This window comes from Erpetoichthys calabaricus, chromosome 3, assembly GCF_900747795.2.
Source record: "Erpetoichthys calabaricus chromosome 3, fErpCal1.3, whole genome shotgun sequence".
Taxonomy (NCBI): domain Eukaryota; kingdom Metazoa; phylum Chordata; class Cladistia; order Polypteriformes; family Polypteridae; genus Erpetoichthys; species Erpetoichthys calabaricus.
In genome coordinates, this window is record NC_041396.2 from 257,842,575 (window position 1) to 257,861,615 (window position 19,041).

Below are 19,041 nucleotides of genomic sequence, written 5' to 3' on the forward strand. Positions count from 1 at the left end.
CAGAAGACCACATCAAAATCCTTATTGTGACAAATAAAAAAAAATGTTTTTAATTCTTCAACTAATCCAGCATTTAACAATTTTATATTATTTTTTAAGTGGTTCCCTGCACAATGATGGTTGTACTTTACGGTGTGTAAATAAAATACAGGATATGCAGTTGGCAAGACAAGGTGCATTTTTCATTGTAGTGTTATTTAACATTAAAAATTTTAATTACAGTATCAAGGCAATAATCATCAACTATTAATTTTGTCATAATTGTGAACCCCAATTAAAACATTCAGTTCACTGCATGCCCCATGTAAATATGCAGTCTTCAAACATCAATGCTTTATGTAATAAGAGAAGTAAACTACAATTTAGTGTATATTGCTTTTGATCTAAACCCTTTCAAAACATTGCACTGCAACAAGATTACAGATCAAAGTGTTACATTCAAATCTGATTGAAACTACCATTTTTACAGGATGTGGTGCAGGGTCAAGTTATATTACACCTAAAATTCCCCACAATCCTACTAAATTACCTGTTACAATTCAAAAGAATACAGTTTACTGTAAAACTGTGCTTTGCAATGACCATCAACAAAAGCCAAGGTCAGCCAGTAGGAAAAACAAGAACTGATCTATGGCATGAATGTTTTACTCGTGGTCAATTGTATCTAGCATATTCAAGAGCAAGGAGTTCCACTGAACTAATAATATTAGCCTCTAGTAAAAAATTTGAATTACCACACCATAGCCCTAACACCACACGGAAGCAAAATCCTTCTGAAGATCATCCAACAACTCTTGACTACAACCATTGATAGGGAAAAATACCAGATGTGCAAGGTGGCTTCAGGAAAGGTAGATGCACTTGTGATCACATTGCCAACATTCAATGGATTATGGAAAAAGACAGGAAATATCCGAAAGACTTCTAGATTTGTTTCATCAATTATTTGAAGATGTTCAATGATCATGAACACAGTGAGCTCTGGACTGGTCAGAAGGAAATGTGTACACCACCACACCTGACGGAGCTCATAAGATTGCTATATAAATATCAATAAGCTACAGTCTGAGCAAAATATAGAGATATGGTTTGATTCAAATCGGAAAGGGCACATGCAAAGGATGCATCCTGTCACCAGTAGCCTTCAAAATGTTCACTGAAGCTGTCATACGGTGAGCAGACCAGTGGATGACTTGAAGATTGGTGTGAGAACCAGAGGCAGGAACATTAATAACCTCCGATACACTGATGAAACTATCCTACTGGCTGGAAACAAGAAGGACCTCGAACATCTGATCACGAAGAAAGTCAAAGAAGAAAGTGAGAAGGTTTAAATGCGCCTGAATATCAAGAACACAAAGATCATGACAACATAAAAAAATATGAATGTCAATATAAAGATCAACAATAATGAAATTGACGTGATTGAAGATTTCACCTTTCTTGGCTCTAAAGTTGGTTGCAATGGTGACTGCACCCCTAAGATCAAGAGACGGCTAGCAGTTGGAAGAAATGCAATGGTCAGTACGAACAACATTTGGAAGAGCAAAGACATCAGCCTGGCAACTGAATGTATATTTGGTCAATGCGATTGTTATCGCAATAGCAACATATGCTGAAAAAGGCAGACAGGCATTCGAGGTGCTGTACTGGAAATGTCTGCTACACATTCCGTGGACAAACAGAATAACAAACCAAACAGTTCTGGAACGGTTCAAACCAAACTTCTTTCTTGAGACCAAGATAACAAAGCAAAAGCTCTCCTACTTTGGTCACATCATGCAAAGAAAGTCACTTAAGAAGGATGTCATGCTTGGAATGGTCAGTGACAATACAGGAAGAGGCTGTCCAAGAACTCGCTGGCTGGATACCATCAAGAAAGATAATGAACTGAACACAGCCGAAGTGAAAGAAGCCGTGAGAGATCAGAACACATGGAGAGCATTGATCCATAGAGTGGCAGAGAGTTGTACTCGACTGAATGGATGAACGAACAAACGAACTAGTATAATATACAGGAAAATACTCAGTTATATATAGTAACTCTGATACATCCGATTAACCAAGGCCCACTGTCTTAAGTAACACAGCTAGTATATTTTTTTATATATTTATATAAACACACAAACACTTATCATTGATGGACAGTACATAGTAACATAGTACAGTAAATATCGAAGTATGTTTTCCTGTGTTTTATTTTAATAGTTATGCTCCATATGCATACTGTAACTGGCATTTGGAAATGCAGTAAATTACATTATATAAGGAAAAAGTGCCCACCAAACCAAGAAGGAAGTTAATAATAACTAATTTTCTGTGCACCTGTCCATTTCTATACTATAGGTAGAAACAGAATTTTCCAATTCAAAGGAGAAATCACAATGTAAATCAGGAAGACATTACATTAAAACAATTGCTTATATCACAGAAAGAAATTCCATAAATTACTCAGTTTTATTACAGTACTTACGAGAAGTTGAATGTCATTGGATCCACTTCACTGGGCATAGTAGAAGTAACAACTGGAGTTGAGACATCATTTATGCGTGTAGACTGCTGTTCTCTGAAAAAAGAAAGCATGACGTCAGCACTGTGTGTGATCTGCTCATATGGAAATATCTAATTATTGGTATGATCTCATCTGGCAAGAAAAAGAAAGTAGTGACTGCAAAAACCGAGTGAAAGAGAGGATGGTTCTGGCAGAAGAAATGCCATAGAATATGAAGACTGCTGAAGAGAGTCAAGACAGACTGAAATTAGTTATTTCACTTGCTGTCTAGGACTTTTTTCAAATTTGGAGTTAATGACTTTAAAAATTATTCACACAGTTGGCGATCATTTAACCCATCTAGCTCCTGTGATGGATGGCCGGGGCCCATGCCTGGCCGGGACGCCCCTTCACCACATCTGCCAGGGGAACAAGGATGGGAGGCCCAGTGTCTCCCCCTGGACGCTAGATGGCAGCCTCTCTGGGTTGCAGTGGTGCTTCGGACTCCCCCAGGGCTTCATGGGGGTTGGAGTTTGGTGCAGCTCTGTGGGGGGTGCTGCAACAGGAGCGGCTGGCCCCTTTTGGGCACTGGTTTCGCCTTACCTGGAAGTGAAGCCGGATGTCGGCAATTAACCACCTGGAGCACTTCCGGGTACCCAATAAAAGGAGCCAGCGACCACCACTCAGCGGCCAGAGTCGGGTGGAAGGAGGACAAAGCTTGCTGAGGAGTGGTGGTGGAAGAGAGGAGGATAAGTGCTTGTTGTTACTTGTGTGCTTAAGTGCTTCGGACTGTGTTGCGTCTGTGGGTACAGGGAAGGCATAGCCCACAGACGAAAAGAAATAAGAGTTTGTTTATTTTACACGTACCTCCTGTGTCAAATCTGTGTCGGGTCGGGGGCTATACAGCATCCATTCTTACACTCCTTAGCTTAACTAACTGCTAAGAACTATTGGTGTGGCACCCAAAATAATTTGCTTTATTGTTTTTGTTCAATCAAACATGCACATGCCAACAGCGTATAGGAAATAAAGAGTAACATTCAGAGTGAGTGACCATGAGAGTGACCTGACACGGTAACAGTGGCGAGATGAAAGATTTTGCAAAAGATTTATCATTGAAACCACAACATGATGCACATGGATGCAGTTCAAAAGAGAAAATAACTTAATCAGCCAGTTCGCAGCCTATAAAAGCAATAAAATATTCAACAGGTGACAAAGTAATACTCACATTTACCCTCATCCATCTCCAACCAAACCCATTTAACCTAACAGGGTGTCAGAGGCTGGAGCTGATACTGGCAAAACTGGCCACGAGTTCACTTAAGTTACTCTTTCTCATATGGCACCAAATAACCAAAAAATGCACATAACCTAACATGCAAACATCCTGAGGCAAACTACAAAACAATATCAAGATGAAGATCAGGCACAAGATTATTATCATATAACCAGAACATACCAGAATGCTCTAGTTATAAAGAGAAGCAAGGATATAAAGTGGCATTTAGAGCAACTGCATCATTCAATGAACTACATACATAACACAACCTTCTCAAACTTGTTTAATCCAGTTTAGGGTCACAAAGGGCTGGAGACTTTCCCAGCAGCCCTGGGCACATGGTGAAAAACAGCATGGGCTAGGGCGCCTTTCCACTCATGCACACAGCCAAACAGAGGTAAATTGTAGACATCCATCAACCTAACTAGCACATCTTTGAGAATATGGGAGGAAAATCTATGCGGACTTGGGAAGAATGAGTGAGTCCTACACAGACAAAAAATATAACCAGATGTAGCATTTGAAACCAGGACATGGAAACCCTGAGGTCCCAATGTTAGTCAATGTGCCAGTTATTACTGGAGTTGTTTTTGTAAATAACATTTGAATACAGTAAGATGAAAAAAATATGTGAACGCCACTGCTTTGTGTACATTAGAGTGGAATCTTGTTGGATTAATTAACCACCCAGCCTATGGATTTCTTCTCTGAATTAAGCTACCTAGACACAAGTAAGGAACCCAAAACTCAGCAATAACAAGAAACCCGCCCATACACACGCTTCCACTATTACACCAAACACCCCTTTATAATGATGAACCAATTTCTTGTGCCTTATCCATAGTTTGTTTTAAGAAGTAAACTAGCATTACAGAGCAAGATTCTTTTTCTAATGTATCAATGTTTTGTTCTTTTCTTACCTATTTTGATACAGTGGGGGAAATAAGTATTTGATCCCCTGCTGAATTTGTAAGTTTGCTCACTTACAAAGAAATGAACAGTCTCTAATTTTTATGGTAATTTCACTTTAATGGAGAGAGACAGAATATCAACCAAAACTCAGAAAAAATACATTACAGAAAAGTTATAAATTGAATTGAATATCATTGAGAGAAATAAGTATTTGATCGCCTACAACCCAGCCAGAACTGTGACTCCCACAGATTGACCGTGTTCCCACGTGGCACACAGACTACAATCAATCAATCAATCAGTAAATCAATTACAGATACTCCTGATCTCAACTTGTTATGTATATAAAGCACACCTGTCCACAGAATCAATTTCTTCCATTCCAACCACCATGGGCAACACCAAAGAGCTGTCAAAGGACGTCAGGGACAAGACCTGCACTAGGCTGGAATGGGCTACAAGACCACCTGAAAGAAGCTTGGTGAGAAGGTGACAATTGTTGGTGTGATTATTCGGAAATAGAAGAAATATAAAATGACCATCAATTGCTCTCGGTCTGGAGTTCCATGTAACATCTTGCCTCATGGGGTGAGGATGATCATGAGAAAGGTGAGGGGTCAGCCCAAAACTACACGGGAGAAGATTGTTAATGATCTGAAGGCAATTGAGACCACAGTCACCAAGAACACCACTGGTAACACACTACACCATAATGCATTGAAATCTTGCAGTGCCCACAAGGTCCCCCTGCTCAAAAAGGTGTATGTACAGGCCCGGATGTTTACTGGCATACTTAAGATGGGCCCTGTAGTTTTGGGCTGATCCCTCACCTTTCTCATGATCATCCTCACCTCATGAGGCAAGAATTTTTAATGGAGCTCCAGACCTAAGGTGATTGATGGTCACTTTATATTTCTTCCATTTCCGAATAATCACACCAACAGTTGCCACCTTCACACCATTTGAGTGACACTGAGCAAGTGACTTGACTTGCCTGGCACTTCTTTTGTAAGAAATACGATTATACTAACGCTATGTCACAGAAAAACACCTTAGGATGGGGCTCACTCTGAAAAGGCATGAGAAGCTTTATTTATGTGTCTCTTGTTTTTACCAGTTCCACCCAATCAAATGCGAAATAAACATGACCATCTCCTGATTCAACGATGCACTGCAGAGGTAATTCCTGTTGGTTCCATGTTGCAAAAAGCTTTCTATTTTCAATCACTAAGGCATCGAGTGTTCAATTAAAATGAATCATTATCCTGTGAAGAGGCAGCATGTTTAGTATGGATTCCACACAACTCTAGGATACTGTTTAAAAATCTGCACATTCTCTCTGTCATTTTAGTAGGTACTTCAATTTTACTCCCCCACACAAAAGCCATGCAGGTTAGTTTGACTGGCAACACTAAAGTGACTTGGTGTGAATAAATGTGGATGGGCCCTGTGACGGACTGGCATCCATTCTTGGTGTTCAGAAAAAGAATGGATGAAGTATTCAAAGATTATACCAGCTGATGTTTGGCTCTAGAATTAAGATTAAGATACTTATTTTTTTAATCATCAGTAATGATGTGTTACTTATTATTTGGTTAATTGGTAATTAATATTTAAATAACTGAATAAATAATGAAAATAATAATTCATATTCCTAGGTACAGGTGACTGGTTCCTCCTTTATAGCAGATATTGCTGGGACAGACACAGGTGCCTTCAAACAGGAATAAAGTGGATCTGAAAAAATAAAGTACAGGTGTTGTTTTCTTTGCTTAGGATGGAATGTTTAATCTTTCTCACTGACATTTTAATAAAGAAAGGATTTAAGCAGAAACAAAATAAAAATGACACTCTAAATTTTAAAAGTGTAAATTTCAGAGATGGGAACCTGGTTTTGTGTGGGTGGAAATTTCCTTAGAAATTCAGGAGATGAATAATTTCCTCAAAAGCTAATGCTCTGCCTCAATAGCTGGGGCAGTCCCATAAGGGGTTCAGGAGAAAAATGAATCATCTGAACCAGTTTGGCAGGAATACCCCTTAAGAGAAGGAGGAATGAGAAAAAGAGCGAAAGCATGACACACTGGCAAACTGGATACGCATGCACATACCTTACCACACACACACACACACACACCCACGCACTTTGCCACACACACATCCTTTGATCTACATTTCAACAAGTGCCTCTTGCTTATCGCATTATTTTACCACAGACTTAAATACAGAAGAAGAACATTTTCTACTGTCTCACTTAGTCAGCTGAAATTTGTCACCATTCATTTTAAGACAGCCAATATCACACAGACAACATTGCTGTGGTTTTTGGTTATTCAAGGAGCATTTCACAGTTTCAGCAGCCAGGAAGTTGCCAGCAGGACCTAAACGTCCTTACTAGGTAAGCAGTTTAAATCAAAACTGCTTGTTTGTTAAATAGAATGTACAAGTCTGCCTCTGGGCGGCACGGTGGCACAGTGGGTAGCGCTGCTGCCTTGCAGTTAGGAGACCTGGGTTCACTTCCCGGATCCTCCCTGCTTGGGAGTTTGCATGTTCTCCCTGTGTCTGCATGGGTTTCCTCCGGGTGCTCTGGTTTCCTCCTACAGTCCAAAGACATGCAGGTTAGGTGCATTGGCGATTCTAAATTGTCCATAGTGTGTGCGTGTGTGTGTGCGCGCGCCCTGCAGTGGGCTGGCACCCTGCCCGGGATTTGTTTCCTGCCTTGTGCCCTGTGTTGGCTGGGATTGGCTCCAGCAAACCACCGTGACCCTTAAGTTAGGATATAGTGGGTTGTATAATGGATGGAAGTCTGCCTCTTTCACATTTGAGCAAGAGGGTAATGAGAAGAACTTTAACAAATAGGGACAATGATAACCTTCTTTTATATAAAAAAATATTGCATAAGAAAGATTTAGAGACTTACACCCTATGTGTGATGCAGGGATAAATTCCTAGATGCATGAACCTGAACACCATTTATACACCATTTACTTTTACTTTCTTTGCAGGTCTGATTACCCTGTCCCTACTACTAGATAGAGAAACACAGACCATGGCTGCACTGAAATTCAGTCATTTCGTTGGTAGCCTGCTGCAATTACAACACCACCAAGAACAATTTATCAATTGTTTAGCCCAAAATCACAAAAGAAATGCCTCAATGGGCTTTAACAGGCCCTGTTTTTTGACAGCACCCCTGCCTTGACTCCCTAGACAAGGAAAAAAAATCCCTAGTAGGAAACAAATTAGAGGAAACCTTGGGAAAGGCAATTCAGAAAGAGACCCCCTTCTAAATGGGTTAATGCACAAAACAGAATACAAGTAATCTTCTTCACAGATTTAGATGGCCATTGTATTATTGCCACCTCAAAAATATAATACAATAGTACAATAGTACAAACTACAAGGCAAAATGCAAGAATAGATTATACCACACATGAAATACATAACTATCACATATGAGGATACAGATTTGTTCAAATGCATCAAAATTCAGGTAGAAACTAAACAATTAAATCAGCATTTACATTATTCTAAACTATGGGAGCAACATATCTGCTTAATCTATTTATCATGAAAGTATCTAATAGCATTTTTCCTGTATGTATGGTAGGTGTTTGAGAGATCATTGTTTGGTCCATATCTCAAATATATGCATGGTGGATTAACCAATGACACTAAGTTAGTAAGGTGTATTTGAGTATGCATGTATACTGTGCATTGCCTGATTCTTCTCTTGTACCTGATGCTCCCAAGACAAGTTCTGCCCTGCCACAACCTTGTAATTGGAATAAACAGGTTCAGATAACAAATGGCTGGAAGGCTCTCTACCCATGGATTTGGATAAGATGATACAAGAGTTTGAGATCCCAATGTGGAAAGTCCTTTCAACTCTGAGAAGTTGTACTTTAATGCACATCCTCATCCATTTATGTATTTGTCCAGTCACTAAAAACACCACGCTCAGGATGCCTGTGGCAGGATAGCTCATTGGTATGGTATAACATCCCAATCCACACAATCTGTCCACTTATTCACAGTCTCCAAAATGCCACCACTTTAATTTGGTCAGACTGTGCAAATATCATTTCTGAGTGAAGCTTGCCACAGACTTCAAGACTATACCCGACTATGGTAATATGTTGTTAAGAAACTTACGTGTAATTGATTATCATTGGATCTATGTCACTGGACACATTGGAAATAACTGGAGTACTGCTGCCATTCATTCTCACTGAAGACATCTCACTGAAAGAAGAAAACACAGTTTTAGCTCTTATTTTCTGTTTCTTTGGAACTACTGGTTTCATAAGATCTGTTTGTCTTCAAAAAAACAATAATTATTGGCCTACATTTCCATTCACTTTCCCCTGAAGCAAACATTCTGGCTGTAAACTGATAACTTTATAAATCAACACATTGTCTATCTTTACAGTTGTAACATAAGTGATTTCCTTTTGGATTAATGAAGTATTGTGATTTACAGTGTGGATCGAGCTGAATGATTTTAAGACCTTGAACACAAAGGAATGTCTTTAAGGAGTGGTAGACAAGTTTTTCAAGGAGCCCATTTTCTATGTGGAGTTTACTCATGCTCACTGAGGCTGTGTGGAGTTTACACACAATCAGCGTGTTTGTGTGGGGTTTTCTCTGGAATCTCCAGGTTTCCTCTAACAGTTTAAAGACATGCAGGAAATGTGAACTAATGACACCAAACTGGCTCTGTATGTGTGAGCATGGGTGTAAGCATGAGTGTGTCCTGTGATGAACCCTGTTTAGAGCTGCTTTCTGTCCCGAGTTCCCCCAAGCTGTCAATCATGTGGCTGCAACTTAATATATACTGTACAGCACGCAGGTAAGATCAAGAGGTTTAGTTGTTTGGCCAAAAATTTGAAAGGGTAAGACATGTGGCTTAAGCAACCTTAACTCTCTTATGATTGTTTGTACCAGACATGATGATTCCAGCATCTCAGAAACACAGTTTTTTATTCACTACAATATAGTATACAAAGAATAGTGCAATAATTAAAAACTCTAATGAGGTCGTTTAGGCTAAGCTAGGTTAAGAACTGTGCAAGAAGGAATGAACAATAGTGAAAAGACAAATATGCATAGTACAATAAATTCTAACCCTAAGTTTAAATGCAAAAGTAAAATAAGTATCACATTAAAAATAGCATACCTTAATGCTAAAAGTATCAAAAATAATATGAGTAGGAGATACATGTACTGTACCTGAGCATAATTATGATATTATAGCAATAACAGAAATCTGGCTAAATAACAAAGGTGGGGATGAATATAGCATAGATTGGTAAACATTATTAAGAAGGGTAGCTACAACAGAAAAGGAGAGGGGGGTTGCTGTTTATGTAAAACTGAATTTAAAAGCAAGTCAATTTTCAGTTGAATGATTAAGCACATCTTAGTGAGTACATCTGGATTTGTCTAGAACGCATTGGGGAAAGAGGCCTTATTTTAGGAGTGTATTATAGACCGCCTAATGGAGACAGTAATTTCAATGCACATCTATTTGGTAATATTAAAATGGCAAGTTTACAGGGCTATATAGTATACTCATGGGGGACTTTAGCTACCCAAATATTAACTGGGCTCACCTTGCAAACAACAGAGTACGAGAGCAGGAGTTTGTATATGTAATCAGTGACTGTTTATGTATTTTGTAATAATCAGGATAGTATTGAGGGTGTAGAGGTGCATACCATAATATAATAAAATTCTCAGTGCTTTGGAAGAATGCAAATGCAAAGATTAAAACTATTAAGTTTAACTTTGGTAAGGCAAATTTTGAACAGATGCGGCAAAGTTTAAGTGGGATAGACTGAATTAAACTTTTAAGTGTGGAGCCAGTGGAAAATGTTTAAAAACATTTTACATATAATGCAGGACAGGTACATCTCAAAATTTGAAATTAGCTGGAAATGAAAGAAAAAACTCTGCAGTGGGTTAATATAGAGTTGAAAAAGAAGCTGCAAAGGAAATAAACAGCTCTATAAGGTTTATAAGATTAGTAACTCCAAAGTGATTCATAGAGTATATGAGCATATGAGGGCAACCATGGGAAGGCTAAAAGGCAGATAGAGAGGAATATAGCAGATAAGGCAAAAGATGACCCAAACAGATTCTTTCGGTATGTTAGTAGTAAAAGAACAGTCAAAGAAATGGTGAAGTGCATCAGGAATAGCAAAAGAGAATTAAAAGTACAGACAGTGAAATAGCAGATTCTCTGAACTTGAATTTTGCTGAGGTCTTCACCTGTGAGGAAGTGGATAACCTCTCAGTGGAAACAGAGACAACTAAGGAGGTACCGAGTGATATGGAAATTGTGGAGGGAGAAGAACAGCTCAGATTAAAAAGGCTGAAATCAAACAAATCACCAGGGCCCGTTAGTATTTATTCTCGAGTGCTTAAGGAGGATAGTGAGAGCATATACAAACCCTTGACACATAATTTTAGGAACTCACTGCGCACTGGAGAAATTCAAAGGACCGGAAAATGGCAAATATTATCCCATTATATAAAAAGGGAGATTGGGGCAGGTCTAAGCAACTATAGGCCAGTAAGCTTAATGTGTATCACAGGAAAATTAATGGAAGGAATTACTGAGGAAAAGATAGAGTAACACATGGCAAGAACAGGAGTTTAACTGAACAGTCAGCATGGGTTCAGAGGAAGGAGGTCATGTTTTACCAACATGCTGGAATTCTAAGAGGAAGAAGCAAAAGGATATGATTAGTGTAGAACCTGTTGAATCATTACAGAGGAAGTTGGACAGCATACAAGCTGGGGAAGATTTTTGGCAGATGAAATTAAATTTAAGTAAATGTAAAGTATTACACATAGAAAGTTAAAATGTTTGATTACACAATAGGAGGTCTGAAACTTGAAAGTACGCCTTATGAGAAGGATTTAAAAGTCACAGTGGACTTGACACTATCAACTTTCAGATAGTGTTCAGAAGCCATTAAGAAGGCTAACACAATGTTGGACTATATAGCTCGATGTATGGAGTACAAGTCCAAGGAGGGTATGCTGAAGCTTTATAACGTACTGGTGAGGCCTCACCTGGAGTAATGTGTACAGTTTTGGCCTCCAACACTATAAAAAACATTAGAAATGCTAGAATAAGTCCAGAGAAGAGTGACTAGGGCTGCAGGAGATGAGTTAGGAGGAATGATTAAAAGAGCTGAAACTTTTAGGATTAAGTAAAAGGAGATTAAGAGGATGCATGACTGAAGTGTTTAATTATGAAGGGAATTAGTAGAGTGGATTGAGACCTAATGACTTCAACAAGAACACGGCGACACAGTTGGAAACTCGTTAAGGTTAAATTTCACACAAACATTAGGGAGTTTATCTTCCCACAGACATCCATAGACACATGTAATAAGCTACCAAGTAGAGTGACAGACAGTAAAACTTTAGGAACTTTCAAAACTGGATGTTATTTGGGAAGAATTAAGCTGATAGGAGTGGAGAGCTTTGTTGGGCTGAATGGCCTTTTCTCCACTAGATCGTTCTAATGTTCTAATTTAGTGAGTGACACCATGTTAATAATGGAGGTCAAAGCAAAACAACTAGACTCGTTCAATCTAACAGAAAAGGCTACAGATAATCAAATAATAGCTTTTTTGCAACATTCATGCTTGGAAAGGACATCTCTGAATGCACAGCATATTGGACCATGAAGTGGATGGATTGCATCAGCAGGCAACACACTGGGTTCCAATCCTTATCAGAAAAATGAGGCTGCAGTTGCCAAGTGATCATTAAAACTGGATGACTGAAAGTTGGAAAAATGTCATTTGTTCTGAGAACTCTTGATTTCTCCTATGACACGCTAACAGATGGAGTTAGGATATGGCTTAACTTTCATAAATTCCTCAATCCATCATGACAGTACTAACTAGTGATGGCAGTATAATGGTGTGGGAAACGTTTCTTGGGTTTTAGGCCTCTTTATTCCATAATGCACCCACTGCTACTGACCTAACAAGGTATAGATAGTACAAGGGAGTGAAGTAAACACTAAAATATATCTAAAGCCAAACAAAACTGCCAAGCTGGACCTAAATGAACAAATGTATTTTCCCTGTCTGCCACTCATAAAAAAACATCAGCTTAAAGCTGATCTCTTAGACAGTCTTTGCCTATCTAACCTTCTGACTCACCTAGCTCCATGCTATTTCCTTTACTCCGACAGCCCATTAAAACCTCCTTTTTCACTTCAGAAGTTTGCTCTTTCACTGCTACCGCCTAGCTTGCACGTGTTACCCACATGGGTTTTTTTAATGTGAGTTTAAATGTGTGTGTTTTTAATGTTTGTTTTAATGCGTGTTCTTCCTACCAGAGTTGCACCTCTTTGAAATTACCCCCATCATACCCTATTCTGTTTAATGTCTTATTTCATAAAACCCTGTGTTACAGTCAGTTAGAGGTGGGGCGTGGCACATCTGGCACAGTTACCAGCCTAGGGTGTTTCACTATGGTAAGGGTGTAGATTGGTAACAATAACTACTTGGTAATTATCCTGGTATTTTGTTTTCTTGATTACTTTTACAAGTAATGCTCTGAAATGCACTGCTCCTTTTGATTAGTGCTAATTCCCAACTGTTGTTTTTTTCTTTTATAAAATTTGAAAGCATAGCAATAGCAAGGAAAACATGATTTTCAGGATGGAGTCAAGTCCTCCCCTGAACTTCTCTGGAACCTTCTAGCCTCATAAAGTTAAATTTGCATATCTGGCTGCCGGATCAGTTACCTATATGGTTTGGATTTGTCAACAATGCCCTGATAAAACTTAATCCATGTTTTACTATTTTTTTCAAAACAGTGGGCAAATTTTAAAAGTAAACACATGGAGGCATCTTTGCGTATTTTTGAATGTAACACATCAAATATGTAAGTGACTTAACTGTCTATTGTCATTTTTACCTACTAGATTAAACAATTGTAACAATTGCAACTCTTTTGTCCCACAGTTCACGGGATTCATATTATCTTTGCCATTGTCATTGTGTAATGTTGCATGTAATCTATCTACAAATACAAACAAGTCATACTGAAGCTGCATTACATTTAAGATGGCACACTAGCCAAACAATCTATAAAATCACAAGTGTAGGATCATTTTTTGTGTTTCTGCAGTCATTCACTCTTGGTAAAAGAATAAACTAGCATTGTCATGGTGCAGAATCTACTGCTTTATTCATTATAACACACTGCCTGCTAAACACTGACCTAAACACCGGACATACTTTTAGCAATCTCAAAATAGGCACCTGTTCATTCATTTATTTTCCAAACCCATTTGGAAAACATCACTTATAAATGTATGTGGACACTGTAGAAAATGGGGCATGTTAATTGTAATGCTGGGTACAAATTAGGCAAGGCTTTCCCCTAAATTTCTTCTAACCTTTCTCTCTTATACTTTGATGGTTTTTGTATAAAGATCTATAAAGAGAAACCTACTAGATATGGCTTTGGACTGTAAACCCCAAGGTCACCAGTTCAAGTCACCACCCTGACAGTTTTCTAGTTCCAAAAACAAGGAAACTAGTGTGCAAAACTCATTTGTATTGAAGTTATGCGTGCACTAATAAATCTTAACAATAAGGTTAAACAATAGAGAAAGACAATCATCTATAGTTGTAACATAACGTTCTCAGACCTGTGTAATCAAATGCAGGGAGTTTGAGGGGGCAGAACCTATTCTGGAAGTGCTGGATGTAACCACCAGCAGGAACCACCCCTGGACAGCTTACTCACCTACCCACACTCATATGGGGCTTGATTAGAGTTAATCTAACACAAACATCCTAAGAATATGGGAGGAAGCTGGTGTGTCAAGAGAAAAACATGTAAATATGAGGAGGTATGTGCAAGCCCCACATGGACAATAACTGGGTGTGTCCACAGGATATGAAGAGGAGTAATAAAAAAATAAGAATCAGTGAAGATGAAAAGGTCAGTGGTCAACATGATAGCAAGGTGGTTAGCAATATTGCCTGATAAGATGTGGAAGTCTGGGTTTGAGTCCCGGCTAATTTACTGCCTATGTGAAATATGCCCATTTTACCTGTGTCCAGATTGGTTGTCTCTGAGTACTCTGGTTTCCTCAGACATCTCATGTTATTTTAATGGGCAAGCCTAAATTGGCATGGAGTGTTTAAGTGTGTGTGCACATGAATGCCATGAATGAATTCTGTTTAGAAATGATTCTTGCTTTGCATTCATTCAGTGATTGAAGGGTATGCTTAGACTCCACACAACCTTGTACTGAGCAAAGCAAGCTTACAAAATGGATGAAATTATATTATATAATGATGCAAATTATGTGCTTCTAGTCAAGATGCACAAATAAGACTGACAAAAGTCAAAGGATAATATAGTCAAACACAGAAAGATTTTATTGGGTGGATCTCTCTCATGCGATGACTGGCTGGATATAAGAATAAATGTCATACTCCACATGACACAGCAGTCACTGCCGATCATAAAGGAGGTTGATAAAACAAACTGCTATGTGTGCATCAGTTAAATTACAGTTATCAATAATATTTTTGCTGTCTAAATCTATAAAAATGTTTTTTTTCATGGTTAACTTTAATAAATTATAGTTTGAAAAGTGTTGAACACTGCTACACATCCTTACAAAAGATTCTGAAGCACCGTAACCACTCACCCTTCAACTTTTGTCTGTATGCTGGTTGGCAGGTAACCATATTTACTGCTAGGCGGAGGAACTGCGGCAAATAGGAATACAAAAACAATTTGAGTTAGCAGGTGGCATGAATGATTGTCACAACGGCAGTTCATATAAAACCCTTTCTACTAACACTTTTATACAATGCAGGGAACCCAGCTGTTGGAGCACTTCCATAGCCCTCTCTTTGAGAAGCATGAGGGTGTCACCCGACAGTGCATTACCTCTGTCCCTGAAAGCGATAGAACATTCTCACCTGTGTAGTACTTGTTGAATGCCTCGTCCTTTCTGCGATTTGGGTACACAAAGTGAATGAACTCAATGTCATGGATTCGATCTCCTAATGAACGGATCTCCAGGTCTTTCTTGGTGAATGGTTGAATATTTAGAATCTGTCTGTTCCCTAAGGGACGAAAAATACATACATGTTAAAACAAGTACACAAAGAGCCTGTATTCTTCTTTTGTTTATCTACAATGTTCTATGACTTATGTGGCTAGCTATAGTATTCTAGAATTCCAGTATTCCAGTTTTCTGTTGGTGTCGGCTGGGACAAACAGAGTCCAACTTCTTCATCCTAATGCTATCCCTCAGCATTTTCAGGATACTTTGAGCACTCAATCACTCCTGCTCTCAGCAGTTCAGCAGGAGCGATCTGGTCTGCCCCTGGAGTTCCTCTCACTACACTTCTCTGCAGGGTTACCCTTATTTATTGTTCAGCTCACATGTACTGCATCATGCAATTTAACATTTGGCTTTGCTCTCGTTGAAGTGCTTGAAAGAGCTGTAGCTGTATGTCCTCTCCTATGCGGAATTTATCTCACAATGAGCAATCACTTGCTTTCTTTCAGTTTTGTTCTCCTTTTTTCTTTCTCCATTCTTTCTTTCCTCTCTATCCTAATCATGGCTGCTTTGATACCCAGAGAGTGCACTTGTGGTAGTGACCCATGGAGATCTGATGAGGGACAGCTGCGCCAACTGTCTTTGTGCACGTTAGACAAAATTAGAAAACTCTATGGCAGTGCAGCTTTGCAGTTGCATCCACACTCACAAAGACTGTGTGTGGTATAGCAGATCCATGGCTCAGAAAGAATGGCTATTTTATTAAATAAACCGTTGGCCATGTCAGTCTCCGTGGGCTCACTTGTGCAGCTGCGGGGAGTTGGTGAAGTAATTGGGCGAGGCACACCTGCACGTGAGGGTGCGCTATTTCTCAGTTGCTTCATCGGCTTCCTGCGGTGCGTGATTGAGCCTCTGCGTCTACAGTGCCGTATAAGTACGGGCTGGCACAGGGAGGAAGAAAAAAACAAACAGAGAGAAAGGCATGCAGAGCAGAAGTGCGGCATTGGGGGCGGAGAGAGAGAACGAGCCAGGCAGGTAGAGAGAGAGAAAAGGCAGTGGTCCCGGACTCAAGGGATGGATCATCCCCACTGATTGTGCAGTGGAGTGGGAGTGATCAAGGATCCAAGAGACGACAATGTGAGCGAGAAGGATGACAAGAGGACAACCGACCTTGAGCGGTCTGGCAGATACCTACGGAGGCTGCCAAGATGGGGGTTGGAATGGAGAGGACCATGGCTGCTGAAATCTCTGCCAGCTGAGCGAGCAATGGGTGATCTGGGGAGACTAGGAAGATTTTGTGCTCGGCTTGTTTGACCCAGTGTCTGTTGGTTTTTACTCTCATTTTTGGCCTTGTTTTTAATCACTAGGTTTTTCAATGTTTTAAGGATTATTTAATTATTTATTGGAAGCACTGCACTTTTGGACATGAACTGCTTTGATTTTTTTATTGTTTACTAAAAGCACTTGAATGCTTTCCACCTGTTTTGTCCCCATCTACTACGCTTATTCGGTTACATTATCGACAGTGTTGGGTTCAAGAGGCTCCCAAATAGGGAAAAGGGAGCATGGAGCCAGACATGCACCATCACACTGTGACGCACTGCTTTTATGTAAAATCTTGAATAGACCCCTAACGCACAACATCACATGTACCAACAGTTATGCTTTCATTTAGAAATGTTTTTATCTGGAGTTTCCAGGCTACTTGATCTCTCCTATCTGTGATTCTTCCGTTTGTCACTTGAAGCAAATTTTGCAGGGTGCAAATTTCACTATACTAAAGCCTAGTTTATACTCAGTACGTCTACACTGGGCACAAGGGGCGCATAGCGAAAATGACATCAGATTTGGAGACATTCCTCTGCCCGAAAACTTTTTTGTACTATACAGTGCGAGAGATGTGGCAACTATGTATCCAAAATGGTGAATTTTAAAGAGAGGCTGGTTACGTGGCTGCAAGAATGATGAATGAAGGGCTGAATATGACGCAACAGACCATTAAAATGCAAGGAAGACAAGAAAAAACATTTGAAATCCATGTGCTCATCATGTAGGTCCTACAGTTATGAGAATATTATGTTAGCCCTTCCTTCACTGCTTTTGGTCAACAGGTCTGACACTCCACCTTCTCCTTTTCTTCCTCTTAAAGTCAGTAATAGCAGGCACAACTCTTCTTCCATCAACAGAGTCTTACCTCTAATGAGACATTATTGGCTATGCAACACTGACTAAGCATTGTCACTTACTGACAAAGAGAACATCAATGCAGCAATTAAATGGGCCGCAAAAAGTATAAATGTGTTTTGGTCGCTCACTGCGTGCATGCTTTAAGATATCTACCCAGCAGGCTCACGGACATAGGTATGAGCTATGCACTTACAGGACATCTGACTGGTTCAATTTTGTTTTAAGTAGCACTGTTGTAACTGATGATTAAAGATAGTGGCCCTATGAACTTTCTGTATGCTATGTGCAAGTTGGTCATGTCAAAAATATGAGCCATATAAAGATCTCTAAGACTAAGCTGAGAATCTGGTATAGGGGACTATTCAGGAAAATATAAAATAAGAAGTTTAGTCACGTTAACTTTAGCTCATCAGCCTTCCTATTTTCTATATCATATAACTAAAACACTGTGTGGTAGAGAGTGGGAGTTTAGAATCTTCAAATCTTGACTTAATGTTATCTTGGAGAATCTAAGTGAAAAGGACTATCATGCTTGTTAGGCTAAATGGCCTGTTCTCATCAAAATGGTTCTAATGTACCATTTCACCTGTATCATATTTACTCTTTAAATTTTCTTAAAAATGGTACTCTTAATTCTTTCACTGTCTCTTACTCTCTTGCACCATTTTCCAGGATTGTAACATATGTCAGGTGAATTCCCTTACAAATTCGCAAAGAGATGAATCGTAAAATGATTTTATTACCGTATGCTAAAAAGGCTGAGCATGCTGGAAAGCTTGAAAAACATAACAGCTAAAAAGCAATATATATTATATAAGCTTCGGCCAAAGGTTGATGCCATAGACAAGCTGTTTTGTTAAGGATATTTACCCATGTCAGTGGTGGTCACATAGGCAATTGTGATACCACCAATTTCAGAGTCACTGAAACGCAGCAGGAATGTCCCATCTTGGCTTTGCTGCAGCAGTAGATGGAGATATTGTTTTCCAATAAATCCAAAAATCAACCTGTGATAAAAAGCAATCAGGAGTCAGAACCAGTAGACCAGTGGGAGATAAACATATTGAAAGCATTGCAGTGTAAATTATTGAAATGTTCTGTTAA

The 19,041-nt window shown here is 39.2% G+C and overlaps 1 protein-coding gene across 8 annotated transcripts in view; it reads right to left on the reverse strand.

The window, feature by feature from the left end:
- stat6 (signal transducer and activator of transcription 6, interleukin-4 induced) overlaps positions 1 to 19,041 on the reverse strand; it is a 192,345-nt gene that overhangs the window by 11,508 nt on the left and 161,796 nt on the right. For all 8 annotated transcript variants that reach the window (XM_051924058.1, XM_051924063.1, XM_051924059.1 and 5 more), the window contains 5 exons: positions 18,808 to 18,944; positions 15,665 to 15,811; positions 15,388 to 15,448; positions 8,838 to 8,927; positions 2,474 to 2,566 (listed from right to left, as the gene is read on the reverse strand). In XM_051924058.1, coding sequence (XP_051780018.1) covers positions 2,474 to 2,566; positions 8,838 to 8,927; positions 15,388 to 15,448; positions 15,665 to 15,811; positions 18,808 to 18,944 — 528 coding nt within the window. The remainder of the gene's footprint in view (positions 1 to 2,473; positions 2,567 to 8,837; positions 8,928 to 15,387; positions 15,449 to 15,664; positions 15,812 to 18,807; positions 18,945 to 19,041) is intronic.